This window comes from Triticum dicoccoides, chromosome 7B, assembly GCF_002162155.2.
Source record: "Triticum dicoccoides isolate Atlit2015 ecotype Zavitan chromosome 7B, WEW_v2.0, whole genome shotgun sequence".
NCBI lineage: Eukaryota > Viridiplantae > Streptophyta > Magnoliopsida > Poales > Poaceae > Triticum > Triticum dicoccoides.
Genome location: NC_041393.1, coordinates 530,895,801 through 530,905,165, shown reverse-complemented (window position 1 = coordinate 530,905,165; position 9,365 = coordinate 530,895,801). Strand labels below are relative to the sequence as shown.

Below are 9,365 nucleotides of genomic sequence, written 5' to 3'. Positions count from 1 at the left end.
GTTCATCATCAACACACCATCTATTACCTTTTGCAGAGTGGCGTCTCCTTGATTGGTTTGGTGTCGCTTGGGAGCCTCCGACATGTTGTGGAGTTGAACCAAGAAGTTTGTAAGGGCAAGGAGATCGCCTACTTTGTGAAGATCTACCCGAGTGAGGCAAGTCCTTCGTGGGTGACGGCCATGGTGGGATAGACAAAGTTGTTCTTCGTGGATCCTTCGTGGGTGGAGTCCTCCGTGGACTCACGCAGCCGTTACCCTTCGTGGGTTGAAGTCTTCATCAATGTGTACGTACGATAGCACCACCTATCGGAACCACGCCATATGTCTCCGTATCTCCATCGCGTTTGCCTCCTCCAAACCCTTCCCTTTACCTTCATATGCAATGTTTTACTTTCTGCTGCTATACTCTTAGAATTGCATGTGTAGGTTGATTTCTTGACCTGTGCTAATAGCTAAAATTTTCCCACAACTAAAATTAGGAAAAGAATATATTTTCATTTGGTCAAGTAGTCTAATCACCCCCCTCTAGACATACTTTCGATCCTACATTGTGGTGGCGGCGGCATTCATGGTGGCAGCACTCCCCGGCTGTGGCAGCTGCTTCTCCCCTTCTTCTTCGACTCCGTCCGACCATCATCGTCTCAGGCATGTCCCCCCAACACCGAAGCTGGTGAGCTATCCCCTTCTCCTCTGTTGGGTCATTCGAAAAGACCGTTTAGGTTTGATTGCGCCATTGCTAACTGCACCATGGATGTCGCTTAGGTTGTAGATGAATGGATGAAGCTTGTAGTTCAGGCAGTAGAGCTAAAAGTTGTGGTTTGGGCCTGGATCTAGTTGGTCCATAAGAGAGTTGTTCGTCGACGGAGAAACCTCTCATCTTGTGTGGTCTGATGTTAATTCGAGACTGGTAGAGAATATCGAATCTGAACTACATCTACAACTGCAATGGCACAGAGGCTCTGCGGATGCTTCGAATGAAAAGAGCACCATTCGCAAGGCTTGTGCAGACGTTCAGGTACAGGGGCTGCTAGAAGATAGCATCCACACCTATCTGATAGAGCAAGTAGCCATGTTCCTCCATGATGTTGGTCATAACAAGAGGTTCAGGATTATACAAAACACCTTCAGGAGGTCAATGGAGACCATCTCCAGGTACTTCAAGCAAGTGTTATATGTTGTTGGGGCACTCAAAGGAGAGATGATCGTGTCACCAACTGGCGAGCCTCCTACCAAGATTCACACTAGCCCAAGATGGTATCCATACTTTAAGGTGAGCATTGACAGTATGTAGATCATGCCTTGATATGCTCTTATTGTTCTACTGTAGCCATAACACCATCTTGTAATGCCATTTCAGGATTGCATCGGGGCAATAGATGGTACTCATGTCACTACTAGAGTACCGATGTCACAATCTGCAACATATAGATTGAGGAAGCACTACACAAGCCAGAATGTGCTTGTTGTTGTTGACTTCGATCTGAAGTTCACATATGTGCTGGCTAGCTATGAAGGATCAACACATGATGCTAACATTCTCAATGGCAGCATGTGTAGAGCTGATGGCATCAACATACCAGATGACAAGTTCTACATAGGAGATGCTGGCTATGCATGTCGGCCAGGTGTTCTTCCACCCGTTAGGAAAACCAGGCACCATTTGAACAAGTTCCGGGTAGGAACTATCCTAGGACTCCTCAGAACTATTCAATCTCAGACACTCTAGCCTTAGAGTAACAGTTGAGAGGGTATTTGGAGCTCCCAAGAATATGTTCAAGATCCTCAATCATAAGCCATTCCATCCTTACCCTACCTAGGTTAAGCTTGTTCTTCCATGTTGCATCGTTCATAACTGGATCCTACAATGGGGAACTGGTGAACTTGTACCGGAGGAGGAAGATGTGACGCCTGATGATGTGATCAGCTCTGGCCTTGGTGTGGAGGTGTTTGACAATGAAGCATGCAAGAACAAAAGGTTGGAGTAGGCTCAGGCAATGTGGGATAACAAAGGTCAGACAAGGATCTGAAGAAGAAGAAGAAGAAGCAGAAGAGGCAGCAACACAAGAGAAGAAGAAGAAGCAGCACAACAACAGCAGAAGAAGAGGAAGAGGATGGACTTCCACCTAGTTAGCGTCATTGAACTTTCCTCTATTCAACCATATTTTGGCTCTTAATAACTTGCATTGCCATTTGCTAGTAGATAGGATAAACTACTATTTGTTTCTTAGTTAGGAAAGACGATGTTCAGTGTGTGTGGTAAGGTCACCACTAGTGAGAAGTGATGATCACACCTTATGACGTTTGCAACCAATTAAACAACGTGTTGTTTGTCTAACAACAGGGACACATGCAACGAAACAACGTGGTAGAAACTTCTCTCCTCATGCACGAAAACTAATGCATGCAACCAAACTACATGCACATATTGTTTTTTAGCCTACATTAGTTCAAACAGGCCCAACTAAAACAAGTATGCAAAATACCCTAAAATAAAGATATAAACCAAACGCATCCCAACGGTTCCAGTAAATATAAATGAAAAAAGCTTAATACAAAGGTGTGGAGAGCTACGGAAGACGCCTAAGAGCATCTACAGTTGGGCGTCTCAAACCCGCCTCACACGTCCGGGTGGGCAGCCTGGTCACTATCCGGTCATGATTTTTTTGACCCAGACGGCCCCTTCAAACGACCCTCAAAAGCCCGGGTTGACCGGCACCCCCTCATATCCAGCCCAAAAATGGGGTAGATATGGGGGCGCCCGGGTGCGCCTAGGCACGCCCGCCATGTCAGACCCGGCCCACGTTGGCCCACCCGACCCCACATATATTCCTCCCCATCTGTTTGCTGGACCAAACCTTAGCCATTTGACTCCCCTCCCCTTCACTCCCCTCCACCACCTAAACTCGTCTCCGGCTGTCTCCGGCATGGCGGACAACGGATCTGAGTCCTTCACCTCCAGATCCGTCGACCCCGAGCTCATCCCACGCGGCCCCAAGGAGGAGATCGCCGTCCGGCTTGCGTTCCGTCCCACCCGGGAGGAGGCCCGTTCACGACAGCGCTCGAACTTCTTCTGTCGGGAATCCATTGCGTCCGCCCAAATGGCGCATGGATCCGGCGCTAGGCCAGCCATAGCTGCCTTGCCGGAGGCCGTGTGGTTCTGGCGTCCGAACGCGCTGGCGGGCTCCCAACCCCTCCGTTGGTGTGCCGAGCATCGGGACGCACCATGGGCCTCGTCCGACGAGAACATGGCACGGCATGCCCGCCGTGCAAGGCACCAAGCATGGGAGGTGGCGGCAGCCCTCGCGGCGGTGGACGTCGGCGAGTCGGAGTTGCATTCTTCGACGCCCGTATGGCGCATCAGTCCGGGCGCCACAATCGCATCGTGATGGGCGTCAACGGCTCATCTCAGGACGGATCCGTTATCGTTCTGGCGTCCACCGGCACCCAACCGGTTCCGGGCTCCGACGAGGAAGAGTAGGGCATGGGGCACGGCCGGCTCGTGTCCCATGCCCTGCTCTACCTTGTCGGTGACCAGACCAACACTCTGAGGGGCGTAGCCAGCCGCCGGACGTGGCCACGACGGAGCCGGGCAGGCGGGGAGCGAAACCGGACGAAGCTCCGCTCAAAGATCACTGTGTTGCATCCAATAATATGAATTTGAGGTTTCTAATTTGAGGTATACAGATGTGGAATGCAATTTTTAAGACATGATCGATCATTGTCCGCGGACGTTTGAAGGGTCAGATTAGTCAAGTCCTACTGTAGATGCTCTAACTTTTGTAGCTTCGACAGATAGTAGCATCGCGCCCGGCCGTTAGGTGGGACAAGGAGGTGACACGCTGGCGATGCCACCGGCGACCGTGGTCCAGACGTAAACAATCTCATTATCTCAATATATATGTTGTTTGCTGACAATACGCACGTACCCTGATCAATTAATTATCCCTCGATCGTGTGCTGCGGAGCGTGAACAACATCGAGGTGTCGCGATCACATTCGCTCGCGAAGCCACGCAACACTGACACCACGGTTAGCTCTTCCGATGCGTCGTCACGTATGTACACACACCAAAACCTTGGAGATATCTGCAAACTATTCATCTACGGCTTCGTTCCCCGCCGTTGGTTTCTCAACCCAAAAAGGAGTATCCTCTGGTGTGCTAATATTTCTGTTGCCGCACCACATTAACAACAGACCACAGTTTATCTGCTCTGCACAAAATTTTGCGTGCAAGCAAGTGACAGGTGTACAGATACATTTTGCATTGAGTTTCCTGCCATGGAAACATGAAAAATCTTGCACTATGTTCAAAATCAGTTATCCAAAAAAGTACAGAAATGCTATTTGACGACCCTGGGAGAGGAGTGGCAAACGAACCCCTTTCTATGACAGTTTTAACTTCAAGACGAGATCAAATAGTGACAGTTTTAAACGAAAAATTGTCTTTCCTGATAGAAACTATATATAATTGGTTTCAAGAAACTGCCATCTCCTCATAACTTAAAATGCCAACAAAACAAGAGTCTCTTTAGCCAAAACAGGGGATGGCGCTCTCGCGACCGCGCAGGTGGCGGCTGGGCGCATGCCGCCGCCGGCCGGATCTCCGTCCTCGGGCCTCCTTTTCTGCCGTCGAAACCGGATCCGGACTCCCCGCGGCGTACTCTCCCGCACCAGCCTCAGCGCCGCCCCGTCCCCTCGTCAACACCGCGACGCCGCTCTCGCGAACCTCCGCCGCGGGAGCCGCTCCAGCGCCGTCTTCCACTGCTGCAGCCGCCGTCCTCCAGCCGCCAGCGTCGGTCCTTCGAGGGCTGAGCTTTGCCGTGGTCTCCTCTGCTTCCCCGAGTCCAGATGCTCGCGAGTTCTCTGCCATGTCGCTGCAGCTGCTGGGTCGTCAGACCTCGGTTGCCGGTGATGTGGGTGCGGCCGTGGAGACCAGGTTAGGGCAGCCTCTGCCTGCGTGTGTGGTGCCAGCGTCGAACGCCCCGGCTGCAGGCAGTGTCCCGGCTACCGGCGCCATCCCTCGACTGCGGCCGGTGCCCCCAAGTTTCAGATTTAGGAAGGAAGCTGGGGGTGTTAAGGCCTCGCTGCGTTCCAAGACCGCGAGAACAGCTGCTTCAGCACCGCCACCTGCCACCCCCACCCTACTTGCCAATGCCGCCACGGGCCTGCTGTTGCCGGCTCTTGTTGCCCCGGCCAATGGCGACGGCATGGACTGCGTAGAGGAGCTGCCCTCCCTGTCTCCATCGGCTAACACAGAGGGCATCGTCGTTGGCATGGAGGATTTGCTGACCAGTGCGCGAAGATCTGTTTTGTGGGCCTCTGCCGCTGACAATGACGATGAAGACGAAGACGAAGAGGAGCTGGCCCCTCAAACGTCGCCGGCTGCTGCCAAGGCCGTCGACTCCGGCGAGATGTGTGTGGGTCATGAGGTGGACATGGGTGGGGGTTGGCAGGAGGTGCTGCCGCGGCGCAGCCCGCATCGGCTGCCATTGTCGCCGTCATCCACGACAATAGCTCCTCGTCCCATTCCTGCTTGGTTTCATGGTAGATGCTACAGATGTTTTGCTCATGGGCATCGTGCAGCTCATTGCAGAGATCCGTTGCGGTTCTCATGTTGTTTGGAGAATGGTCATCGTGCGCACGGATGTCGCAATCCCTGGCGTCCTCTAAGCTCGCTGGCATGCCTTGCCACGCCGCCCGTGGCCAGCGTCAACACCATGCATGGTCCTACATCAGCTTTACGCAAGGGTCCAATGAAATTCACGCCCCCCTCCAAGGTGCTTCACCGTGGGTCCTGGGCGTCTGTTGTATCTGCTACGGCGGACTCGACAACCTCATCTGAAGTGGTGCTGCAGTCCGCTCTAGCTGATCAGATTGCGCTGCTGCAAGGCTGCCTGGTGCGGGTTGGGAGCTTTTTGGAGCGGGAGGAGGTTGCTCTAAGTAGACTCTCCCTTATGCCGGCTATGCTGCAAACTACTATGACATCACATCCTCCTATTGCAGTTGGTGTTTGCTCCGAGGAGGACACGGAGGCAAAGTTATATGGTTGTTTCTCCCCCCATGTTGGGGACATTTCGTTGTCGATGTCTGCCTCGTCCCCTGTGCTATGTACCTCTCAAGACGAGTCCATCGCCATGCTCGTGGCTCCGGTGCTGCAAATCATGCCCAAGATTAGGGAGCTATGTATGAGCTCTGCTTCGCTTTTGTCAGTGAAGCACATGAAGGTGGACTCACTAGTGACCTTGTGTGAGGGAGATGATTCATGTATGTCATGTGAGCATCCAGAGGCGTCTTCTGAGTCCTTCGGGTCGGAGGTGCATGTGGTTGAGGATATTGATGTGGCCGGTGTGTGTGCTAATGGGAAGGCGTCTGCGGTTCTTGATGGATGATGCTCAGTTTCTTGTGTTGTCGATGTGATTGTCCAAGTCATTGTTGTTGGTGTTCTTGTCAGGGTTCTGTTGAGTTGTGCAAGTGTGGTGAGGTATGATTGTTATGTTTTAGGAGCATGTGACGGGTTGTCTGTGTGGTCACGGTGTTTCGTGCTTCCCGAGTGGCCTGTTTCGGGTTCTTTGTATCGGTTTTCGTCCGGTTTTTTAAAAAATAACTGGGCAATTTTCTTCTTCTTAATTAATCGACGAGGCAAATATTTTGCCTCCATTCTGGAAAAAAAATGCCAACAAAATCGTTTGCAAATGTCACCCTCTCCTGGCGAACATTCGCCAACTAAGGGGTCCAAAAAATAAGGGCAAGGCTGGGTTTCGACCCCAACTTGGATATATTTTCCCATGGAATTTGTGCCAGCCCGGATTGACTTGACCATCATCTGTTGCACCTTTTCTCGTAACAGAGTCTGGTATCCATGCAGTGCCTCCAAGCAACACTCCACGGGGACGTAGCTCTTGTTAAATACTGCCATGGCATCGACTGCCTATAAATACCAAGCACGTCGAACACTTGTAACCATCAATCACCAGTCTAGCCAATCATTCATCCAGAGAAGAAGAGTGCAGTGAACAGTGTGAGATCGACAGTAGCGCTCGCGATGGGGAAGAGCGGCAACCACCTGTGCTGCTTCTCTCTGCTGCTGCTGCTTCTCGCCGGGTTGGCGTCCGGCCATCAAGTCCTCTTTCAGGTACGCAGGCTCATGGTTTCCTTTTGATTCATGTATTTCTTTTGGCTTAGTTTGTTTTTCCGAGGAGAAGAATCTGAGCTTAATGGATGCTTGTTCATGGTGTTTCCTAATCTTGTTGCAGGGGTTCAACTGGGAGTCGTGGAAGCAGAGTGGCGGATGGTACAACATGATGATGGGCAAGGTCGACGACATCGCCGCCGCCGGAGTCACGCACGTCTGGCTGCCGCCACCATCGCACTCCGTCTCCACCCAAGGTCCTCCTCCCTCTTGTCACTAAATCATTCGTGTCTCAACATCTAGAGGCAACCAAAAAAAGGGAAGGAATCATAGAAGCGTGGCGGTGACAACATGTTAAGTTCGATTGCGATTGCAAACTCATTAATTATTTCGTTGAGCACGATGTTTAGACAGCTACCAAAAGCATTTTCCTACTCTGTTTTTCGATGAAACTGTACCAGCTGCGATGAAGAACAAAATGTGCAAATGCGATCACGAAGTATACAGTATACAAACTAAACCGATCGAGCTGGGTGCAGGTTACATGCCTGGTCGGTTGTACGACATCGACGCGTCCAAGTACGGCAACGCGGCGGAGCTCAAGTCGCTCATCCGCGCGCTCCACGGCAAGGGCGTCCAGGCGATCGCCGACATCGTCATCAACCACCGCTGCGCCGACTACAAGGACAGCCGCGGCATCTACTGCATCTTCGAGGGCGGCACCTCCGACGGCCGCCTGGACTGGGGCCCCCACATGATCTGCCGCGACGACACCACCTACTCCGACGGCACAGCCAACCTCGACACCGGCGCCGACTTCGCCGCCGCGCCCGACATCGACCACCTCAACGACCGCGTCCAGCACGAGCTGAAGGAGTGGCTCCTCTGGCTCAAGAGCGACCTCGGGTTCGACGCGTGGCGCCTCGACTTCGCCAGGGGCTACTCGCCGGAGATGGCCAAGGTGTACATCGATGGCACGTCCCCGAGCCTCGCCGTGGCCGAGGTGTGGGACAACATGGCCACCGGCGGCGACGGCAAGCCCAACTACGACCAGGACGCGCACCGGCAGAATCTGGTGAACTGGGTGGACAAGGTGGGCGGCGCGGCATCGGCTGGCATGGTGTTCGACTTCACGACCAAAGGGATATTGAACGCCGCCGTGGAGGGCGAACTGTGGCGGCTGATCGACCCGCAGGGGAAGGCCCCCGGCGTGATGGGGTGGTGGCCGGCCAAGGCCGTCACCTTCGTCGACAACCACGACACAGGCTCCACGCAGGCCCTGTGGCCATTCCCCTCCGACAAGGTCATGCAGGGCTACGCATACATCCTCACCCACCCCGGCACCCCATGCATCGTAAGCAAACCAACTTTGGAACCCACCCCATGATTCATGACCACTCATTCAGGAAACTAAAATCTGTTGTCTCGATGATTCGCAGTTCTACGACCATTTCTTCACCTGGGGTTTCAAGGATGAGATCGCGGCGCTGGTGGCGATCAGGAAGCGCAACGGCATCACGGCGACGAGCGCACTCAAGATCCTCATGCACGAAGGTGATGCCTACGTCGCCGAGATCGACGGCAAGGTGGTGGTGAAGATCGGGTCCAGATATGACGTCGGGGCGGTGATCCCGGCTGGGTTCGCAACGTCGGCGCACGGCAACGGCTACGCCGTCTGGGAGAAGACCGCTGCCGCGGCAACAGCACAACGGAGCTAAAGCCTCCAGCGATCCACCATTCGATCGAGCATGAATTTTCTGAAGTAAATAATTCACTTCTGCAGTTCTGCTATAGACACGCAGATATTATCAATCAACTATGTATACGTCTGTCCAAAATTGATGAGCTCTACAAATTGCTCACACGACTGTAGTAAATAAAGCACCGAGTATATGAAGAGTTATAAGAGGCAATTACGCCATTTGCCATGTGCATGATAAGACGCCGAGTTGGATATGGCTACTCAAGTGACATAACATGTACTCCCTCCGTCCCAAAATATAATAACGTTTTAACACTAGCATAGTATCAAAAACATTCTAATATTCTGGACAGAGGGAGTAAGAGAGAAGAAAAAAATAAAAATAAAATTTTGCATGGATCTCGATGTAAAATCTCATGGATATAGCATTGACTAGGACTTCGGTAAGTCCCAGTCAACTGAGACTTAGCAAGACTGTGTTGAGTTATCTGTTGGATGCTCATGCATAATCTTGTTTTGGAACAAGAAACTTCA

The 9,365-nt window shown here is 52.4% G+C and overlaps 1 protein-coding gene across 1 annotated transcript; it reads left to right on the top strand.

The window, feature by feature from the left end:
• The first annotated feature begins 6,979 nt into the window (after nt 1–6,979).
• On the top strand, nt 6,980–9,061 carry LOC119339654 (alpha-amylase type A isozyme-like). The gene is made up of 4 exons (XM_037611624.1): nt 6,980–7,132; nt 7,254–7,386; nt 7,669–8,483; nt 8,569–9,061. Exons 1-4 carry the CDS (start codon nt 7,043–7,045, stop codon nt 8,845–8,847), a joined length of 1,317 nt encoding a protein of 438 aa, XP_037467521.1. The 5' UTR covers nt 6,980–7,042; the 3' UTR covers nt 8,848–9,061.
• Nucleotides 9,062–9,365: the final 304 nt, after the last annotated feature.

Excerpts from the sequence above, each read along its gene's own strand:
- LOC119339654 (XM_037611624.1), top strand. The coding sequence starts at position 7,043 with ATGGGGAAGAGCGGCAACCACCTGTGCTGCTTCTCTCTGCTGCTGCTG. Across the intron at positions 7,387-7,668 it reads GCACTCCGTCTCCACCCAAG|GTTACATGCCTGGTCGGTTG; the intron begins GTCCTCCTCCCT and ends AGCTGGGTGCAG. Across the intron at positions 8,484-8,568 it reads ACCCCGGCACCCCATGCATC|TTCTACGACCATTTCTTCAC; the intron begins GTAAGCAAACCA and ends GATGATTCGCAG.